The 23980-nt window shown below is 34.1% G+C and overlaps 1 protein-coding gene and 1 long non-coding RNA gene across 4 annotated transcripts in view; one reads left to right on the top strand and one right to left on the bottom strand.

Annotated features, from left to right (window-relative positions):
• Window positions 1–3283: 3283 nt before the first annotated feature.
• On the bottom strand, window positions 3284–4296 carry LOC127730348 (uncharacterized). Its single transcript, XR_007995053.1, has 3 exons — window positions 4069–4296; window positions 3961–4014; window positions 3284–3557 (listed from the first exon to the last, which is right to left on the bottom strand). It is a non-coding gene; the product is annotated as an uncharacterized LOC127730348 (long non-coding RNA).
• A 9533-nt stretch (window positions 4297–13829) lies between these two features.
• The window catches only part of LOC127730347 (deoxyribonuclease-1-like), a 29387-nt gene continuing 19236 nt past the window's right edge, over window positions 13830–23980 (top strand). The window contains exons 1-2 of one of the 3 annotated variants that reach the window (XM_052238722.1): window positions 13830–14206; window positions 14466–15083. Coding sequence is in view for 2 of the 3 variants with exons in the window: in XM_052238719.1 (XP_052094679.1) it covers window positions 20629–20862 (234 nt within the window). In the remaining variant the exon portion in view is untranslated. Of the gene's footprint in view, window positions 14207–14465; window positions 15084–20098; window positions 20863–23980 lie in introns of those variants that run through there. The other 2 variants (XM_052238719.1, XM_052238720.1) reach the window with 2 other exon arrangements.

Below are 23980 nucleotides of genomic sequence, written 5' to 3'. Positions count from 1 at the left end.
CTTATGTACTTGTCCAATTGTTGAACCCTGGTACACAACATGCGAATCTTGCTTCATATTCAGTAACCTAACAGGAACACATTCATTAACTTTTACTAAAGTTCTTGCTATCAAGGGTCCATCGTTTTTCGCATTGTTTTCCGATGGTTCAATAACACCCTCAAAGCTATTCAGATTATATCCACCAGGAAAACATACCTTTCCGTTTACAACAACTTCTGAGGATGGAGGAATACTTACTGTTTCTGATGACACAACCCGATAGCATCCTAAGGGTCCCTCAAATATTAATTGTATCTCAGATTCTCCGAGAAAAAGCTTTTCAGATACAACATCCAATACGCATTTGTTTGCCTTAAGAAAATCTAGTCCAAGTATTCCTTCGGCTTTAATATCCGCTACAAGTGCTTCCAACTTGAATGACTCCTTTCCAATTTGAATACTAAAATATCCTTTACCGTACAATGTCAAAAGTCCACCATTGGCTGATGTTATGTTTTGGGATGTTTTATAGAGTTCAACCTTACAATGTTTTGGCAAACTTTCATAAAGTTTAAAGGATACAATAGATAACGTTGCTCCTGTATCAACAAGAAACTTACAAGATCGTTTGTTTAGAATTGTATCAACATACATACCGGCGTCTTCAATGATTGAGACCCTTGATTTAGCATTATGATTTTGACTTCTGTTTGTAAGTAATCTTCTTGTTGTATCCCTTCGTGACGGATTTCTACATTCCGCTCGAAAGTGTCCTAGTTTACCACAATTAAAACACTCTTTATTTCGCTTATTGTTTGTTGCCCATCTCTTATTGTCAAAATTGTTCCCAGAACTTTTCATTTTTTCTAATTCACTTTGCAAGTCTTTTATCATTCCCTCCATTGTTTTCATTGACATCTCTATTTTTTCCATAGCACACGTGTCTGCACGAGAATTAATATCAGTAGTGTCAATGTTTTCACTTTGATTTGTGGACCGCAAATGCCCACGATTCCCCCTATTACTACTTTCAGCCTGATTAAAGGCTTCTAATTCTACTGCTAAGCGAATAGCTTCATCTAAATTAATGGGCCGTGATTGCTTTATTTTTAATCGCATTTCTGAATCAAACAATCCGTCAATAAATTGATCTTTTGCTAATGTTTCGCGCACTTCACGCGGAGCTGTTGGATATGCAAGGTTAGAAAGTCTCCTTACTGCTTGTCCCATTTCAGGCAAAGTTTCAGATGCCTTTTGTTTCCGTTCACGAAATTGAACTCTGTACAACTCTGTTTGACTGGTCGGGGCAAAACGTTCCTCAAGTGCATTAACAAGTGTCACAAAATTACTTCGCACATCTGTTGGTAGATCGCCTAACACTGCTTGCGCTTGGCCTCGAAGTGAAACTGCTAGATAAAGACCCTTCTGGTTTTCAGTCCAATTGTTAACTAATGCAACCATATCAAAATGAGACTTGTAGTCTATCCATGAACTTATCCCGTCGTATGTTGCCGGTTTGCTTTACATTTAATTTTGTCGGAGCCTTTTATTGCTTACTAAGAGGTTTGGGTTTTGTAAATAGTTGAAGGCCGTACGGCGACCTAACATGTACTTCATTTGGTCTCTGGTGGATAGTTGTCTAATTGGAAATCATACCGCATCTATATATTATATATTACTATGTGCTTTCTTATGTCCTTTTGTATTCCAAATTAGACTGCTTTTACAGAAAATTGCTATTGAAATGCATTAATATATTATCCTAGTGAGTTCTTTATACATGCGTGTTCTATAACGATAACTATAATGATAATATCTTAAACTTACTGTAGACGACTTATTTTCTAGAGAAATGTATTTTCGCGAGTGGAAGATCAACGTTTATATGTGAAATGGTAACAAAATAACATTAGAATATGCCGACAATATATTGCCTCAAAATAGAAAGCATGGGTTAAACGCAAAAAAAATATTTTTTAACAGTATTTCAATAGTTGTATAATGTCTTTATTCTGATCGTTACTCTTCCATCATATACGACAGGAATCACATAACTTAACCATAGCGAACATGAACTTAACCATGACACTACTGAACCAAATCATGACACCGAATTTTCAGTAATCTTAAAATTGTGTGCAAATGTAGCTATTTTTCGGAATAATTGACGGCAGGTTTATTTCATAACGAAATATGTGATTTAACAGACAGTAAACAAATCACTTTTCTTTATGCTCAAGAAACGAATAACAACTTTTGAATTTTGACATACGCAAGCATTATTCATTGTCAAATTATCAACTATATGACACAAATTTTAATGTACGAACATGTTAGACATAAACAAAGATACTTACCAGCTTGAATTTGCGTTCAGAAGTTCCTTTAGCAAAAAGTCCGAATGTTTATATTGTGTCATTGTTTGTCATTAAAACACTTAACACAATCATGTCCAACTTAACAAAACTATGACAAAATCACTGTACTAATCGCTCCTCGATATGACGACCTTACTACCCGTGAAGATTATAACACAATGATGACTGCTGTACCCCTATTTTTAACATTTTTACCTATTATGTCTGGTTTTTTTTGTTCAAACATCGTTGTCAATATAATGGAATTTTATGCGACTGTCATACAATAGAGAGGTTTATCTAGCTATAAAACCATGTTTAATCCACCATTTTCTACATAAGAAAATGCCTGTACCAAGTCAGGAATATGACAGTTGTTATCCATTCGTTTGATGTTTCCGTTTAGAATTTTCCTCGGAGTTTGGTATTTTTGTTATTTTACTTTTTGTTAAACTATCACATTATACAAAGCATAATACGCCCGATGCGAATTAGCCAGGGATGTATGAAAAGGTAAAAAAGTAAGGAGCCGTATGAACAAAACGAACCTAAAATGTATTGCCCTATATATCCAAGGTCAACTTTGCCTGAGTAAGTTGGAACCACAATTCCTTAAATTTTCCTTAATTTGAAAACTAACGTTTTTTACCCCCCCCCCCCCCTCCCTTCCCGGGTATAGATAAATCTTATCGATATTTTGCAGCTGAGACACTTAAACCGAGAATGTGCGACACTTGAACTATTGACGTCATACAACAATCACTTTTCTTTATGGCGTCAGACATTTTCTATTGTGACGATAAAATTTTAAGGAATCCTTTATGATTTCCAGTAATGGCGAACAAATAGCGATAAGGTGTATTACCTTAGCCGTATTGGTCACAAGTAATGGCGAACAAATAGCGATAAGGTGTATTACCTTAGCCGTATTGGTCACAAGTGTATTACCTTAGCCGTATTGGTCACAAGTAATGGCGAACAAATAGCGATAAGGTGTATTACCTTAGCCGTATTGGTCACAAGTAATGGCGAACAAATGGCGATAAGGTGTATTACCTTAGACATATTGGTCACAAGTAATGGCGAACAAATAGCGATAAGGTGTATTACCTTAGCCGTATTGGTCACAAGTAATGGCGAACAAATAGCGATAAGGTGTATTACCTTAGCCGTATTGGTCACAAGTAATGGCGAACAAATAGCGATAAGGTGTATTACCTTATCCGTATTGGTCGGTTTAAATGTTCTTTAACTTCTTATTTGATTAAGCCTTCCATTTGTTTTGATTGAATTATCATTGATATGATCTTTTTAAAAAGTGACTGTTTATAAAAAATTTTGTATTACCTTAGCCGTATTGGTCACAAGTAATGGCGAACAAATAGTGATATGGTGTATTACATTAGCCGTATTGGTCACAAGTAATGGCGAACAAATAGCGATAAGGTGTATTACCTTAGCCGTATTGGTCACAAGACGTGGCGAACAAATAGCGATAAGGTGTATTACATTAGCCGTATTGGTCACAAGTAATGGCGAACAAATAGCGATAAGCTGTATTTATTACCTTAGACATATTGGTCACAAGTAATGGCAAACAAATAGCGATAAGGTGTATTACCTTAGCCGTATTGGTCACAAGTAATGGCGAACAAATAGCGATAAGGTGTATTACCTTAGACGTATTGGTCACAAGTAATAGCGAACAAATAGCGATAAGGTGTATTACCTTAGCCGTATTGGTCACAAGTAATGGCGAACAAATAGCGATAAGGTGTATTACCTTAGCCGTATTGGTCACAAGTAATGGCGAACAAATAGCGATAAGGTGTATTACCTTAGCCGTATTGGTCGGTTTAAATGTTCTTTAACTTCTTATTTGATTAAGCCTTCCATTTGTTTTGATTGAATTATCATTGACATGATCTTTTTAAAAAGTGACTGTTTATAAAAAAAAAATTTTATTTTACCCAAAGGCATAGATTGCCTAAGCCGTGTTATGATAAGTTTTCTGAATTTTCGTTTTAAAAATTTGATTTGACCTTTCAACTGTCTTGATTCTGGCGTCACTGATGAGTCTTTCGTAGACGAAACGCGTGTATGGCGTATCAATTTGTATCTTTGGTGAATTTATATCTACACAAGAACGAACATTGTGTCAGGGCTGATAGAACTGATCTCCAACGTAACAAATAGTCTTTTACGTTTCTTGAACAGAATATAAAGGCTCTGCAATGCGATTGCCTTAGGTTAGACAATAGATAGTATGTTTCTTCGATGTTAACTTGTTCACATCAATTCCATATGATATGGTATACTGAATTTTGAAGGGTGCAAGTGAAACTGTCTAAATAGTAAACACATTGCCAGGAACTGGGGACTTCAATAGTGTCCACTGAGAAAGGGTATGTGTTGGACCTTTTGTAATGCATATAGGTCCCCTACTTATTTATAGTCCGCATTTAACAATCAAACTGTCGCCTTGAAATTATGTAGACCAAGAGTTGCCGTAAGATCTTCCCTCTATGGAACTCTTTAATTGGAAGAGCATTAAAACGCTTCTTGTAAAATAATAGAATTGCAAAAGAGTTATGTGCTGTTCCTCGATTTTGTTCACTCAAAAGAGATGGGTGTCCGTATTTCATTCTTTCTACACTGTTCTACGGCATATGTAGCTTTATGCACATTATATAAAAGATATTGATAAAAGCGTTTCTATATTTTTCTAAATATCAATGCACCACAACAGTGCAAAAATAATTTTTATAAGGAGATATGATTGTCAATTAGATAGTATAGTATAGTAAGCTATAAAAGGTCCCGGAATGACAAAATGTGAAACATTTCAAAAGAGAAAACTAATGGCATGATTTATGCTAAAAACAAATACGGCAAACAGCAACTGAAGACAACCACTGAATAACAGGTACCTGACTTGGTACATTGTACAGTCACATAAAGAATATTGCGGAGTAAAACATGTTTGTGAACGCTGAACCCTCACCTATTCTTGGCCAGGGCTGTAACAGCAAAGACAAAAAACAAAACCAAACACAAAAGTACCGATCAAAGAGTACTAGCAGCTACTAAAAGCTATTCAAAGCCAATTTCAACAAAAATCCACAAATTTCTCAAAGACTGAAATATCAATCAATGTAAATATAACGATTGAGTGTAAAGACGTCATTAACTGCCTGAGAAAAGTATGACATCGTCCATGCCAAAATATAAGTATTAACAGGATGTAGAGCTGTCAGTGTTAATATTTGAATAGCAATACATATTTAGAAATGTTTTATATATTAAAAACTAAAATCAAAAAGAGCCGAAATTACCACGGGGACATTCAAAACTCATAAGTCGAAGGAACAACGCCATGGAGAATTCGAAAGACAAACAAGTTTACAAAACAATACATAAAAAACAAACGACTGAGCAATACAAACACCATAAAAAACCGATGTCAAAGTGTTATTAAATTTTATGAAGTGAAAGGATCTTTCCTGATTAAGGTCATAAACTGTATAGGGGAAGGGACGCAATTTGGGCAATGGAATAGATTTTTTCAAGGAGAAGATTAACAGTTGTAATAATCTCACCTCAATTTAAATATTTCCGGCTATAACAATTCAAAGACGGAATACCATTACTTTAAACTTTATTAGCAAGGTCCGGACAGTACCAGACCTAAAACCTAAACTGACTTCATAATAACATACAAAAGAATATATAAAAAAAACCCAGTATATAGTGTCCAACGGATTAACTTATTAATCGCGTATGCCATTGAATGTAGAAGAATTTATCATTTCAAACCTAGTTTCTTTTACAATTCAAAGCCCCATAATGGACAAAAATCCCTTAACAACAAAATTTCAAAAGATACTCAAAGGAAAAGCAAGGCGTTAGGACAGAAACAAATGTTTACTCTACGAAGAACGAAATACAAAGGAATTGACATCCTTATTATTGAACCCAACTAATTATTTTTTTAAGTCCCTTTTTCGAATATTTGAATCAGACAAAATAATCCAATTCCAAATTTCGCGGTTATTTTCAAGTTTTTGTTTTATTTCCTACGCTACCATTACGCTTTGAGATCACTTACCTTTAATTAACTAGTGCATTTATGTGTATTTGATTCTTTCATGCGTTGACGTGAAACAGAAGGGGACAACACACGTAGGCAAACAATATTCAAAAGCGATTGTTTATCGAACGAGAACTTTCTTTGAATTCTTTGATGCTCTATAACTTCGTACTTGATTCAAACTTTATAATGGTTTTTATTTGAGCGTCACTGATGAGTCTTGTGTAGACAAAAGGCGCGTCTGGCGTACAAATATATAAGCCTGTTAATTTTAATGAGTTTTTTTTTTAAATATCTATAGTTATAAAATCGTTCCTTATTTGTATATTTTTTGTTTCAGATATTAATGATTTTGGCATTGCATGTCACCAATTCAGGCAATCATAGTACCAACAGTCATCTTTGGCCTGGCTTTATTGACATTCCTTTTCATAATATTCTATTACTGTGTAAAGTCAGCTTTTCAAGGTAGCTGTTGTTCGACCAGGAATCTTGGTAATTTTATTATAACAGCAAAATTTGTCTGATACTCACACTACAAACCAGTAAAAGTCTGAAATGGCCTATATTTGTACTCGACTGTACTGATTTTTACTCGACCAGTCTGAATTGGTCTGAAATTTACTTGATGATACTCGACTGTAGTTTGAACCATACTTAACAGTCTGAACTTGTACTAGACCAGTACTTAACCATTTTATTTTCGTCTGAACCATGCTCGACCTAGTCTGAACCATGCTCGACCTGATCTGAACCATACTCGACCTAGTCTGAACCATACTCGACCTAGTCTGAACCATACTCGACCTAGTCTGAACCATACTCGACTAAGTCTTAACCAACCTAGACCTAATTTTTGTATCTATCTATTGTATTTTATCAATTTAGGAACTGTTTTAACAGCTATTTCCCCTGGCTGGAAATTTGAACAACAATTTGAAATTTAAAATGTATTCAATATGGCATTGAAACCAAAATATCACAATAAACATAATATAAATTCAACACCATATTTATCAACACTTACATACATATATCACCTTTAAAATAAAAGTAAAACAAGCTGATCAAATAATCTCAAAACTGAATTGTGACTAATATTTTCAATGTTATTCAAATTTTTTTGAATGTTTCAGATATATTTTATGGTTACTGGACAATTTTCACCATTAAGCCTTGTATAGATTTATGGTGTCAGTTGAGTTTAATTAATAATGCAGTGAACATTTTTTTTTATTAAAATATATTTAAAATAGTATATAAAGCAACTTAATAAATTTTAAAAATCACACCTTTGTTTTGTAAAACCAAGAATTTAATATAATCATGATAATAGAACTTCCATAGCAATCCTAGATAACCATTTAAAAAAGGAAATGTGTTCCAAAGTTGCAGAAAAAATTTATTTCAATTAAATTTAAATAACTTTTGTCAAAATTAAAGACATGGCATACAAGAAGCACTTTAAATAGGTTTAATTACCTCAGTACATGTGTGTTTTACATGTAAAAAGAAAGCCCTTTTTTTCTTAAACTCGTGTATTAATTATCTAGTGAATTCAAAAGGCCTTGCGATTTAAGTTTTACAGGATGTTGCAATTTTTAATGAATGCTAATTAGAAATTAATACTCTCTGACCAGGTGTGATCTTTTTAATGAGTTTGTCCCAAGAAGGAGGTATTACTTTATACTTTACCACTAATCAGAAGAACAATTTTATCTATTTCTTTAATTTTCTTATCCCTTTTTGATATATATTATATATAATATATCCCAAATTATAATAAGAATAGATATATTTCTTATATAAGGTTAAACAATTTCAGTGATTTTTTGGCTGTTGTTACCTCATTAAAAAAATAATTATATAATTATTGTATGTAACCATGAAACCTATATAGTTTTTGTTAAGGAATTTAGGAAAATTAAGTTTAAAAAAAAAACACATGCCAAACAAGAAGCACCTTAATAAGGTTTTATTACCCTCAGTAAAGGTGTGGTTTTTAGTTAAAAGAAAATCTTTTTTTTAACAAAACTCTAAAACTTTAAAATTAATATAATTAAATTATTATATAAGATAATTTAATTTAACTATCTCTATTTGATAAATCCTGAGACTACTATAACACATATGTTATAGAAGTCTCAGATAAATCTGAGAATCATGTAAGGATGTAAAAATATGTTTTTATATACATCTTTATTTTATTGTGGCTGTTGTCATGTCAGAAAAAAAGAAATTAATTTTAACAGCTAAATTTAAAAAAAGTATAGGTTTTTTGGTCTAGTATGGTTCAGACTGGTCGAGTATTGTTCAGACCTTTGGTCGAGTATGGTTTAGACTGAAAAATTTGGTCGAGTACAGGTCGAGAATGGGTTAAGACTGTTTCAGACTGGTCGAGTAATAGTTCAGACTATTTTGGCAAAGATAAGGGTCAAGTACAAATCAGTACGGTCGAGTATGGTTAAGACTGGGGTCGAGTAATGTCGAGTAAAATTCAGACCAATTCAGACTGGTCGAGTAAAAATCAGTACAGTCGAGTACAGATATAGGCCATTTCAGACTTTTACTGGTTTGTAGTGTCATTTGTATGTTGTCATAGGAGTTATGGTTTATTAAATTGCTGGTCGTTCAATAAGTTTTTGCAATTGCGCACTACTCTGAAAGAATTATGCGTTTTATAGAAAAAAAAAGTAATAAAGGGTAATTTATATAAGTTAACTTAAATAAATTGGTTTTATACACACACACCTATTTTCCACCTTAGGGTGCCTCATGCATGAAGGGTAAAGTCATATAGCACGTGACCTGTGCCATTAATAATTTGCAATGGAGCTGTTATGTCGATTCTATTTAGACTAACCACCACCACAATTGTTTTTATTATATTCAGAAAATTTATAATGTACTATTTAAATGCTGTCTCGGTATATAATATATTTTAGGTCATTATATTTTCGTTATTATTAACTCAATTTCCCCAAATTTCCCCAAATTTGATGCAAAGTTATTGATGAATAAGTTGCTTGTCACAGTTAATGGGACTTATAGCAGTAGTTTGGTTAACATCTAAATAGACCAGACACATGCTAGAAGTTTCCTGACACTAACTACCAACAGAGTCCTGACGTCAGTCCATGCATGGACTTCTATCACTGACATTGTTTATCTACATACTTGTAGTCATAAACAGAAACAAGTCCAGCAGTCAGTCCAAGCATGAACTTAAAGTAAGTGTCCTATCCTTATTCAGATATCCAGGCTTGGGAATTAATCAATCGCGACTTTTCAATAACTGTGACAACAACCGAGGCGGCTAAAATAAAAACTTATAACTCATAACTGCAATCAGCAAGTGAATTTTTGGATTTCAACATCAACTGAAGAACTTTTTAACTCGTGTGACTGGAGCATCATGGCACACCACTTTTTAAAACGTCAGCTTTCTATATAAAAATAAAGAGATCTAGCCCATTTTACCACATTAACCGTATGAAAGTAAGACCTTTATTATCAACTGCTTATCCTGTGTCATGTTTTTTTAATATATATTGATAATGATCTTTTATTTGATAATCTATTTTTAAATGAGTGCTTACATCTCATATTACCCGGTGGATATTACAAAAAGTATAAGGTTGCTTAATATCTTGATCTTTTCTTCAAACTTGGTACAGATAGACGACTTTAAACTAGAATCGATGACAAACGTGATGATTTCAACTTTCCATTTGTCAACTTCCCGTTTTTAGCAGTAACATACCTCCTTGTCCCGTCGTATGGCGTCCATATATCTCAGTTAATATGCATGTTGACATTATATGATCCTTATTACCCCTTGTGTTCCTCACACAAAAAACACTATTTTATAAGGGTTATGAAGAAGCACGACTGTAATCGCAACTACATGTACAATAGTTGTACTGTCACCATCACGAATTGTTTGACCGATACGATGTATCGGTGTCTCAACTCACTAGCGGCATGTTTTCTGAGATCTTCAGATACCAGTATAGTCGTCTGATCGAGTCTGATCGTGTCATATTTCCGATTGTGACATTTTGACTGAGTGTAAATTCGCATGACAGGGGATGCATGCATAGCAGGAGACGCTTACCCTATCGACACATCCGGTCGCCGTCCTTTTTGGGGTTCATTATTATTAGCTCACCTTGCTTAAAAGGCCAAGTGACCTTTTCTCATCACTTGGCGTCCGTCAGTCGTCGTCGTTAACTTTTACAAAAAATTTCTCCTCTGAAACTACTGGGCCAAATTTAAATAAACTTAGCCACAATTATCATTAGGGTATCTAGTTTTAAAAATGTATCCAATGACCTCGCTTGTCGACCAACATGGCCGACATGGCTAAAAATAAAACAAAGGGGTCAAATTTATGTTTTGTGTATTATCTTGAAAACCACAGGGGCAGACATTTTCAGAATTTTTGACGAATTTTACCGATTTTTTTCATGTTGCCTTATATCTGAAAATCTATTATATATTATTAGATAGAAACATAATTTCGCAAAATTTATCAGCAAGACTTGATCTACAAATAAGTCAAATAGTGGAAATCGTCAGTTGACTCCTTGTAGGAGTACTTGCTCTTTAATGACGATTTTTACCAATATTTTACGTGTTTGCCCACTATCTTGAAAACTATAAAAGATAGATAGTAACTTGAAATAGCAATCATGACCAGTAAGACACAATCTACAACAAATAAGTTAAATTTTGCTAAATTGTTGGTTTACTCTTTATAGGAGTGATTGCCTTAATTGATATTTTTTTTACCGTTTTTTGTGTTTTTGGCAAAAACTAAAAAAAAATAGAGAGAAACTGTACACAGAAAAAAAATATTAGCAATACAAGATAAAAAAAACATTTTTCATTAATTCTATGCTTGTCCACAATGTTGGAGAGAGTCCATTGTTAAATATGCTCATAGACCTAGGTGAGCGATACAGGCTCTAAAAACGGGCTATTTAGAGCCTCTTGTTAGTGTGTTGCCTTGGCTTGTCTCTTCTACATGTATATCAATTTGCAAGATTTGAACATCGGAAAACTGCTGACGTCTTAATTCATCTACATTTTTTTAATTATTGTAATAGATTGAAATTTATGCACGACGCAGTTATCTATATATAGCATGATAATTAAAAATTCTGTTATCGTCTTTTCGATCATAAATATAATTTGTCAACAATTTTATTACAAATGCATCGGGATTTTTTTAGTTTTCTTACTATCTTTCCATTTTTTTAATTATCAAGCCTAAGAATACTTCTATCTTTTTAAAAATATACATTTTTGCCAACGTTAAACAAAAAAAAAACAAAAAAAAAATAAGAAAATATTTTGAGTACCGATAGCTATAAATTAAGATTTCAGTCATGATTAGATCAAAAATGATAATCAATAAATGATGCAGTAGTCAACAGTTTGTTTTTAAATATCCTTGCCAAGACAGCATTTCTTGCTACATAGTTATGGAAGGATCTTTTACCATCCAATAGTCAACATAGTTTACTAGTTCATCTCACACTGCAATGTATTATACATATGGTATACCATCCGTTTCTGTTCCAGGTGATGAACGTATATTTACTTTGGAAACATTACCTCAAGAAGCAACATTGCCGCCATCATACTCTGGTTTGTCAGTTCACCTACCACCTACATATAGCCAGGCCTGTCGTATAATAGGTTATACGCCATCAAGTGAGAGTATAACAAGAACAGAACCCTATTTAGAACAGGAGAACGTGTCTTGTCATTCTGGAGAATCAACATCAAACAATGGTGTGATTACTTTTTTCTAGTACGAGTAATGGCGTACATTTTTGATTTGTCTCAAAATATCAAAATACTTATCAAATTGTAGTACCTTGAATTTGCTACTGCGAGATAAAAAAAAATCTCAAAATGGTTTTTATTTGTAAATAATATTTGTAAAATACATTCAATGCGTAATTGGAAAATGTCATTCAGAACTGATTTTATTGATAAATTGTAAAATGTATTTTTTTCTATTGGTTTATGCATCATGGCTATTGTCGTACATTATATTTAACTAGAAAGTAAATTAATAAATAATCATGTCCATACCAAATCTGAGATTAACACCTCCTTTGAACATTTGGCGGTTCCTACTATGTATTGATTACTTAAACTAAACAAAAAAACCGAAAATGTCATTTTATTTCGGCTTCTAATAAGTTTTTACGATTTATATTTCTGTGCTTAAAACTAGTTCCCGTACTACAATTAAAGAATTTATAAATGCTGAAATAAAACATGTGAAAATAATTGATTTATTTTTGGAGTATAAATATTCTTTGGATATACATGAATTTAGATGAATAACTGGCTTTTGTTAGTCCTTATACCTCGGTTGACTATTATGACTTTTCGACTCGACACTACACTACACTTTAACACAATCTTGCCTGAAAATTCTTATTGTACTTTGTCTTGTTGTAGATCTAACTGATATTTAGCTTTCTTCTGTAACGAAAAGGGTAAAGATGCTAGATATATTACTGGAACTGTGATAAGATGTGGTATGAGTGCCAATGAGACAACTCTCCATCCATGTCACAATTTATAAAAGTAAACAACTATAGGTCAAAGTACGGCCTTTCACACGGAGCCTTGGTTCACACCGATCAGCATGCTATAAAGGGCCCCAAAATGACAAGTGTAAAACAATTCAAACAGGAAAACCAACGGTCTAATCTATATAAAAAACGAGAAACGAGAAACACCTATAAAATCTGTATTTTTGTTTTCCTTTACAGCATCTATGAACGTTTTGTCTATAAAGTTTATCGACGGTTTGTAGAACTAAAGGCAGCAATTATTGATTTCGTGTAATAGTATACGTGTTCCTGTATTGTTATAAATCGGAATTATCTCTAGTAATTGTAGACGTGTTCATGTATTGTTATAAATCGGAGTTCTCTCTTGTAATAGTACACGTGTTCCTGTTTTGTTATAAATCGGAGTTCACTCTTGTAATGGTAGACGTGTTTCTGTATCGTTATAAATAGGAGTTCTCTCTTGTAATAGTAGACGTGTTCGTGTATTGTTATAAAAAGGAGTTCTCTCTTGTAGTAGTGGACGTGTTCCTGTATTGTTATAAATCGGAGTTCATGGTCGAGTTCAGTAAAGATCCATCTAAATTCTATTGCAATGATTAATTTAATAACACCTACCGTTACCTTGATCGATTATTCAGACCAATTCACGATATTAACACGATTTTTACTCGACCAGCTCGACTAAGTCAACTATACTCGATCTCGAACAGACCTGATTGACCTGATCGTATAGGAGTCGTAGGGATAGTCGGGATTGGTCAAGTATGGTCAATTTCAGTATAAAAAGGTGCGAGTTTTTCGGTTATCATTCTGCAGAAACTCGGTGTTAAATCATTTATTTACAATATCTATACATAGAGATAGAGCAGCTGTATTTGTGGGCTAGGTGGTTAGAGCTCCAGAGAGACAGGTTCATAGCTGTGACGGAGCTTGAAGAGGAGCGGAGAAGACGAAGAAGAAGGCGTAAACAGCAACATCGCCGGGAAATCTGGATCAGGCAGTGGCTGATACGGAGACCACACTGTATGGACAGTACGAGAGACTGTTGCAGGAGCTTAACAGAGAGGACTCCAATGGTTATAAAAACTTCCTCAGAGTTGACGCTGATATGTTTGGGGAGCTTTTAAACCGTATATCACACAGAATTGAAAAAAAAAACAGAACACCACTTTTAGGTAAGTTGACATGTTTATGCATTCATTAATTTATCCGAAACAAACCGAGGTAAAACTATAATATCATTAAAATTGAGAATGGAAATTGGGAATGTGTCAAAGAGACAACAACCCGACCATAGAACAGACAACAGCAGAAGGTCACCAACAGGTCTTCAATGCAGCGAGAAATTCCCGCACCCGGAGGCGTCCTTCAGCTGGCCCCTAATTTACATTGCATGAATGTAAATTTTATATTTAATTTTTTTTAATATTTGAGAGAAGCCTTAGAGCCAGGACTAAAATTGGCTGTCACCCTTCCTTATCTTGCAACTGGTGCTTCTTATGCAGAGCTCATGTATTCATTCCGAGTGGCTAAAACACCATTTGCTTGTTCGTTCCAGAAGTTTTAGAAACTGTTATAAACGAATATTCTGAAGAGGTGATGCCAGCCGTCGTCACACCCGAACAGTGGCAACAGATTGCCGATGACTTCCAAGGCAAACGGAACTTTCCTCACGCATGTGGAGTATTGGACCGCAAGCACGTGAGGATAAAGTGCCGAAAGGACTCCGGTACACTGTACTACAACTACAAAAGATTTTTCTCAATCATACTACTGGCTCTCGTAGACGCTGACTACAAGTTCATATGGGTCAGTGTTGGTGCCAATGGAAGTGCGTCCGACGCCCAGCTATTCAATCATTCTGAAGTAAGGACTTTGATTGAGGAAAACAACCTCGGTATGCCGTCACCTGACCCACTTCCCAACGATGAACGATGATAAGATCACCCCATACTTCATGATTGGAGATGATGCATTCCCACTGAGAACCTGGATGATGAAGCCATATTCCAGACGTAACCTAACAGACGAAGAGCGCATATTCAATTACAGGTTAGTAATAATAAAATTATGAATTAACATAACCAATTTAAATTAGTTATAAAATATCATAAGCCTAACATATAAAAACCGCCACGGAAGTCTCGTGGTAGCGTGTTCGCCTCAAGTGCGGAAGGTCGTTGATTCAAACCAAAGACTTTAAAAATTGGTATTTGCTGCTTCTTCGCTAAACATGCGGCATTAATGAGTAAGATTGGTCGGCTCGGAGTCCGAATAATGTGTCCGGGTAAGGTGACATGTCCTCCTGCGAATTGTACCTTGTGAACTGGTACGTTAAAAATCCTGTTCAACGTGTCGGTCTGGTACATAGTACAAATCAGGGCTTATATTAATATTACAGTACGATTTTCTCGTACGGAAAATGCATTTAAATTTGCCGCTGGACGCTAAGCAGCCATTCATCATCATCACCTTACGTTGCTGTTTAAGGGTATCAATTTTTAATTTTTTCGAAACATTTTTTTATCTATGGTTTCCCATTTGAATAACTTTTGTATAATAACACAATCGCATTGTATATTTTTACTTTGCGGACTTTCCCGTGCAAGGCGAGTGGTGGAAAACGCGTTTGGTATCCTTGCCATGCGGTTTCAATGCCTGCTTGGCTGCTTGAATCAGTCTACAGAGACCATCGATTTCATCATTCTTGCATGTATTACACTGCACACTCTTCTCAGAATTAGGAATCCTTCTATTGCACGCCAGACCATCGACCATTAGGATGCATACAATCAACTACAACCTGGTGAATGGCGTCAGGGAAGGCAACTGACAGATGGTGATCATATCCATGGACGAAATGCTGTGACATCCGCTGGGGTCCGTCAAAGAGACTATCTAAAGCACTATTTCAATTCACCAGCAGGTTCAGTTGATCGGCAAGAGAATATGATATAGTTCAGCAGTGTAATTATACAGATACTTGTAGTTTCACCGTAAAACCGCAGATGTATTTGTTTAAGTATGAAATCTGTTCTCATTATTTTAAAAATATAAAAATTCTTTCATAATAAAGGTTATTCATATATACTTTGTTTTGTGTAAAGTTGATCTTTAGCTTTGGTATATGAATTGCTTTTTTTCTGCGATTTCAAAAATGTAGTTTCTTGGTTCCACGTTGACTAGGAGATCCTTAGAGTTAATGAAATCTCTAAAATAATGATAATAATAATGATAATTTCAATCGTTTGTATTTACTTATTAATAAAATTTACTGCTCTTATCTTAAAAAAACCCACCACAAACTGAGACTTGCCATCGCATTGGTACCTATGTTAAGCAATTCAAAGTTCACATCAAGTTACTGAATGTACTGAGATTGAGATCAAGTCACATTTCACACCTTCTCTTGAGGCTTGGAAATGCTGTTTCGGTTGTTGATCTTAGACGACAGCTACTGTAATACGTCAAATGTGTCTTCAAACGACTCATGACTAAGGTTAACGGGACTGTTAGGTGTGGAGATAACATCCATAGAACGGCAGATGAGAGATGAAGTGTTGGCATCAGAAGAACTGCCAGCTGACTGTTGTAGAAACATAGGCTGGACATTAGGTGGCTATAGATGGGTAAAGTACTAGTATGACAATTGTGGAGTGACATGTGCTGGCTAGTTGAAAATCCTGCTGAATTTGTTGTTGCCTGAACTGCTGCTGCTGTATTGCTGAACCAGTAGCTGTCGATGGTTGAAACTGTCTTCTATTTGTTGTTGATGTTAATTTAGGAAGGGTAGGCATAGCAAATAATGGAGCTACTGTCTGCTTAGCTGCTTGTTGGGCTGCCAGACGACGCTTTTCTTCTTGGCTCTCATCCACAAGGTCTAGAGCAAGCCTTGTGGAACCTGTGACGAATAGGTTCATCCTTTGCTGGTCCATTTGGCGCATCAAGTACACCAAGAACTGTCCAGTCTGTGCAGGTGAATCCTGTGCACCTGTGATGGCACCACGCACGGACTCTAACTCGGACGTCAGTGAAGAGAGAGCCCGATCTGCTTTTGGATTATTTCCAAGTGCAGTTGCGGTTGAGGGTACTGACAAGTCAGAATCGGCATCAATATCATCAGTGTCCTCTGAGGTAAGTTCCTTCCTCTTCTCAGCAAACTGTACAAAAAAAGAGAAGAAATCAAATACAGTAAATTACACAAGTTTGTTGGTTAGTTTGAAGTAGTCCAATATGGAAAATACAAGGACAACTATGTTTGAAATTAAGTTTTGTAATTACTTTGGATCATTCTAAGTTATGTTTGAAAAGAGAAAATAACAGAAGATTTTTTTTTTAATTGAAAGCAGTGCAATATGTAAATTACAAAAATAACTGTTAAATATCAAATTTTGTAATTACTTACTTTGGATCCTCTTTGGTTGCGCAGCTGCACAAGGTAAGGACGCAGGAAACTGAAGCTATCCATTAGCCACTGCTGCCTTGCTGTGTGTTCTGCCACACCAGACCCTGACTTGCTGGATAACTTCACCAGCTTTGAGAACTGTGTCCTTATATCAAGATACCATACTGATGCCAGGTCACCAGCTTTAAGACCCAGCTCTTCCTCCTTAGCTGCCCATGTTCTGTTCGTCTTCTCCTTTAACTTAAAATCAGCTGAGGATTTATCTTAGAGGAATGTGTTCTCTCTAAGCCATGCAACCAAATTTTCCTCCTCCTCATGAATGAGTGTACGACATACAGACTTCCTGGGCTTATAAACAATCTGAAATATGAGAAAGCAACATTCATATATCATATGTAAAACTCAACATTTTACTGTATGCCAAAATAGAAACGTTACATTCCAAAAAGTAAATTTTGTGCATTCATAAAAATATTACATAGACTGAATATGAAATTATAAATCGTTAATAAATTATTATATTTGTAAAAGAGTCACCTCTTTCTCAAGAGAACATGGCTGCTCGTGCTCTTGGTGCCTGGTATGCTGGAAAGGAGAATCAATTATAACGGGCGTAGTAGGTGTAGGATGTGCTGGTTCCTTACTAATTGTCTGTGTCTTCTGTGGCAGTTGGTGAGGTTGTAGTATCATATTCAATTGATACAGCTGGAGAGTTGACCTTCCTTCCTTTTCGAGGCATCCTAGATGTTGGACTAAATAGTAGACAGATGTGATCTCCTCGTGATTTTAGCTAACGATGAGATTTAATCTAATCTGCACACCTTTCTATGTAATCTCGTAGCAGTCATGTGTACTCGTGTATGACCGCGAAGAGATCGAAAAGTGGTCGTTTTTGGTCGAGTAGAGATCTAGGTAACGTTTAATCCCGCTGCAAATGTTTGCACCTGTCCTAAGTCAGGAATCTGATGTACAGTAGTTGTCGTCTGTTTATGTAGTTCATACGTGTTTCTCGTTTCTCGTTTTTATATAGATTAGACCGTTGTTTTTCCCGTTTGAATGGTTTTACACTAGTAATTTTTGGGGCCCTTTATAGCTTGCTGTTCGGTGTGAGCCAATGCTCCGTGTTGAAGGCCATACCTTGACCTATAATGGTTTACTTTAATGAATTGTTACTTGGATGGAGAGTTGTCTCATTGCCACTCATACCACATCTTCCTATATCTATTGGTCGAGTTGGTCTGGGATAAAAAAATAATAGTAGTCGCAGTGATCGGAAAGCGATTGGGAATAGGTCGAGTTAATCTGGATCACAGATAAAACAAGACGGCGTTGATCGAGAAACGATCGGATATTAGTCGAGCAAAGGTCGAAATGATCGAGTACTGATCGGTAAAATATTTGTATTCCGACCAAACTCGATCTCTACACGATCCTTTCTCGATCAATTCGATCGCTACTCGACAAATTCCCGATCTCTTCTCGAGTGACTGGCTTCTCGATCCTTACTCGAATTTTTTTGACATGACACAAATTTTCGGGTAGAAAGTCAGATCGATGACGAGCAAGGTAGACCACCCCTAACGTTCTTGTCGATCGAGTTAGACCAGTCTCCCGATCGCTTAATCTATCTAGATCGGGATTGATCGAGTTGGTCTGATCGGCAGTGTGAACCTAGCTTAACATAAAACAAAACAAAAAAACAAAAAGAACTGATCTAAGAGTAATCGCAGTTACTGAAAGCTAGTTCAAAGCCAATTACAACTTATAAATAAACCATATTCTTCTATATAGACTAAAGTATCAATCAGTACACAACGGATTTAGTGTAAATCGTCATAAACAGTTTAAAAAAGCAAGACTTAAAAACGTTTGTTCAAATCCATATTCTAACGTTGAAATCATACGTATGTCAAGGATAGAGGATATAAATTGGTGGATGTATGAAGATATATCATGGATAAAAGATTTAGATGATAAAAAAATACCGAAATATATTATTACGGGTAACACAATAAACTGTATACTGATTAATGACTTTCAAAATTGATTATTTACCTAAAACATAACCGGAGATAGATTTTTTCATTTTCACAGGAATTAATGACATGTGGTGTCTAGGTGATTCTTTTTCATAAAAATAATTTTAATTAATAGTTTACCTGTAAGTACGATCAGTAAATGCGGTAAACCATTTCCTAAACTGAAATAGATCTAAAATACTCATTTTCAAATATTTAAATTCAAATATACAAAGTCGTGTCCGGCTCAGAAATTTTAAAGCCTCAATTTGCTTATCATAAGTGTGTCCTTGAAAGATTTAATGACTGTCATGAGGGTCAAGGTCATACAGTTAGTATAACTTTATATTCCCATATTATAAGTTACAGGGTCGTCACCGACTCAGAACTTTAGAATGCCTTTTAAACAAGAAAATGTGTTGCATATGAGATTGAAATGGTTATCTGCGTGGTCTAGATTTATACTTAAATTATATATTATTATAAGATAAATACAGGGGTGGGATATAATTGTGCATGTGTGCTTTGCTCGCAGTATCACTTGTTCAACACTTGTTAATCAACTTAATGGTATCAACATGAAAATCAAACTCTAAAGGGCAACATGCGTTATTCTACATTGTTTTTTTGTGAACAATTGTGTCCTGCATTTTGTGAGGCAGAATAATTATTTCCAATATCCTCCTAACATCCCCCCTTTTTCTCTCACAGAAAATCAAACGGTCGTCCCCTAAGTTTTGGTTGGCACTCTTGTGAGAAATATATTGCCATTCATGCGTGTATAAGATCAGATAACTAGACAATCAAAATTGCCTAACTAGTCCTATTTATAATTGATTTCTATTTAGTGAACTCTGGTAGTGGTCAAATAGTAAACAAAATAGCAATATGACCTCGGGTTTCAAAATGACACATTTAAAAGTTGATCTTCACTATGTATAATATATATTGGTTTACTATTTACATAAACTGAAGCAATCGATATAAATATTTCTTTTTTAAAAATCACTCGGCCATTTTAATTAGATAAAGTTAGTTTACAGTTCGCAAGTTAAGAAATGAAAAATGTAAATTCTTGCTTCAACTTGAAATTTATAAAAGGTTCATGCATGATGTTACGATATAAATACCCTTTTGACGTCGAATTCAGTCACCTAAACAAACAACACCAGGCATGACTAAACGCATTATAAAGTTCAGTTTTGTTTACTTTCTCTCATCACAACACGTGTATATGCATAGTAAGATGTTTGTTCAGTTTTTGGTTCTGTTATCCATCTATAATGGATATCAAGCGGCTTCCATACCAAAAGTGGCTAATTCTCCACTCACCATATGTGCTTTCAATATACAAGTATTTGGAGTATCAAAGATGGATAAGCCTGAAGTAGTGGATATCTTAATAGATGTAAGTGAATTTATCTTCTTTGATATTATACATACTTAGTTTCTATTTTTTGGATATTCATATTCATTTAGTGTGTAGAATCTTTTGATAAAAGCGGACCATGTATAAATTTCTTTTAAATCAAAGTATTTTAATGTATTAATATTCTTTGAGCAGTGGGTTTATGTTTTAAGTATTTAATATAGCTTAAGATATGATTGCTTGTTATTTTGTATATTTATTTTGCTATTGCAGTGGCAAAAAAGATACACAAGACCAATAGAAAAGTAACTCTTCGTATGAAAAAGTTGACAAAATCAATTATAGTAACTCAATGCAGGTGACGAAACTGATTTCAAGTTATTTCTAAACAGAAATCATGCATTTTGAAGAACGTGTTTGTTAAACTGTGTTATTAGAAATATACATGAAATGAAATTATGTTTTATTTTCATTATTTATCGAGATAATTACAATAGAAGCTTGTGAAACTGAAAATTTAAACATGTTAATCTTTGCTGCACCAAGTCAGAATATGACAGTTGTTTTCCATTCGTTTGATGTGTTTGAGCTTTTGATTTTGCCATTTGATAACGGACTTTCCGTTTTGAATTTTCCTTGGAGTTCGGTATTTTTGTTATTTTACTATTTTCTATCAATAATCTTTATTATTGTATTGTTGTTTACCCATTATTATTATAATCAATGGTTAATTGATATGCATTTTTATCTTTATATATATTTTTTTATTTTTTTTTATTTTGCTATTTACTTATACTCCAACATTTTGTATCCTAGTATAGTGCATGCTCAGATATGTCCTAGGACAATCAATAGTCCATCCTAAATCGGTACTAAGATATGTCTTAGAATAGTTCCTACTAGGATACCTAAAATATATTTACAGAATTTAATATCTTGTACAAATATTGGAAAATATCTTTAGATTTGTTATTGTGATTTTAAAATTGCCTTTTCTTAGCTTTCTAATAAGAATGATGTGTCCATGAATGATATTTCTGGATTATATATGAAAAGGTACATTTTTGTTTACGTAAATTGGCAAAAGTTTGACATATTCCTCGGTGATGTTATTTGATGCATGCAATACAATACAATATAATACAATGCAATACAATACAATGCAATGCATTACAATGCAATGCATTACAATGCAATGCAATACAGACAAATCATTTTATTAACTAATCACAGTGCCCGTATTAGGGCAGAACAATTAGTTTAATTATAACTACAAGACAAACCATACAATACTAAACATGATTTCAATGATTAAGTTGATTAAAATATTCAACATATACACATAAGATTGAGAATGGAAATGGGGAATGTGTCAAAGAAAAAACAACCCGCCCAAAGAGCAGAAAACAGCCGAATGCCACCAATGGGTCTTCAACACAGCGAGAAAATCCCGCACCCGGAGGAGGGCTTCCGCTGGTCCCTTATCAAAAAATAGTTCAATGAAAATGGACGTCAAGCTAAACCCCAAAACATATAAATGAACTAAAATTGAAAAACATACAAGACTAACAAAGGACAGAGGCTCCAGACTTGGGACAGGCGCAAAATGCGGCGGGGTTAAACATGTTTTGTGAGATCTCAACCATCCCCTTATACCTCTAGTCAATGTAGAATAAACAAACACACAGCAATACGCACATTAAAACTCAGTTTAAAAGGAGTCCGAGTCCGATGTAAGAATAGGTAACAAAAGAATCTTAGCAAAATGACAATGATACATTAATTAACAAAGGACTGCCAGCAGTTAATGTATTAAAGGAAAGAACTGCATGATAAATATATATTATGAATAAAAACCAGCAATATGGATTTCACTTAGATTACAAAAATTTCATATAATGATTAAAATAGTAATAAAGGGGGACAGCTCTTAAGTCAATTTTTCTTTAGTGCATCTCTTTCTTTGGACCGTTGTTTAAAAAGTTTATGTATTATATACATGATGTCTGTGTCTTCATTGCTTAAAAGCCTAATTAATTTGTTTTTATCAGAAAGTTTACTATTGTTATTATTATTATTATCATTTAATTGATCAAAGTATGGTTTGCGTACTGTTGTTAAGCATGGGTATTGAATTCAAAAAGTTTTCATCTTCAACAAAATTTTTAAATAAATTACATTTTCTTGCCTAATATCGAAGTTACAATATCTTCCTTTCTCAATGTTGAGGTTATGTGAGCTTACTCTAAAATTAGTTAACAATCTTCTTTCATTTTCATTACCACAACTTTAATATTTTTTCTAATTTGAAAATGTTTTTAAATTAACGATATGTTCTTAAGGTGTAATACCACCATTGATTTTCCCCAATTAGTCTTTGTTAAATTTGCACTTTTTAAAAAATTGTGCAGAATTTATCTTTGTTTCAAATACAGAAATACTTGGCATGAGTAAAGTTTTATCCTGTCCAGTACTATAGAAAAAATTCCACATAACATTTCATTGCATATAAGAAAATAACCATCACTGGAAGTTAACCAATCAAATTTTCCCCCTTTTTTAACCTGTGTACAAGCTTTAGTAACCATGTAACCTCAAGTTTCCAAAATATTCTATAGAAACCCCAAATAAAGAAATAATGGTGCTTTGAAATACCAAAGATATATGTTTATGACTCAGAAATGTTTTACTGCAATGAAATGTAGGATCAATTACCTACAACTGTCAAATTCAAGGGAATATTTTTTTTCGACCTATTTTCGTGTACTATGATTTGGTGGTATTACACCTTAATTTGTTTTCAACTTTGGAATGCTTTGTACTAGTATCATGAAAAAAACCTTTTAAAACAAATTTGGATAAATATAGTTTTTCGAGAACTTTTTTACTTTTGTTATGATATAATTAGATGAACTAGGCATATGCAATCAAGTTTCAGATAGGACAAAAATTTTCTGATATTACTAATCCGGTATTCTTTATTTTCTGAATCCATTATAATAGAATCTTGAAAAGCTTGATACAATATACTATTTTTATCTGAAATATTTTCTTAGATAACGCCAATATTTAACCATGTTAAGAAAAACATACATAATGATTGGATAGCTTCCTAGTTCACCTCTACTGGCCAAGTTGGATGATTTATTTTGTATGT

Source organism: Mytilus californianus, unplaced genomic scaffold, assembly GCF_021869535.1.
Source record: "Mytilus californianus isolate M0D057914Y unplaced genomic scaffold, xbMytCali1.0.p SCAF_2, whole genome shotgun sequence".
Lineage (NCBI taxonomy): Eukaryota > Metazoa > Mollusca > Bivalvia > Mytilida > Mytilidae > Mytilus > Mytilus californianus.
This window is presented reverse-complemented; position numbering and strand designations above follow the sequence as displayed.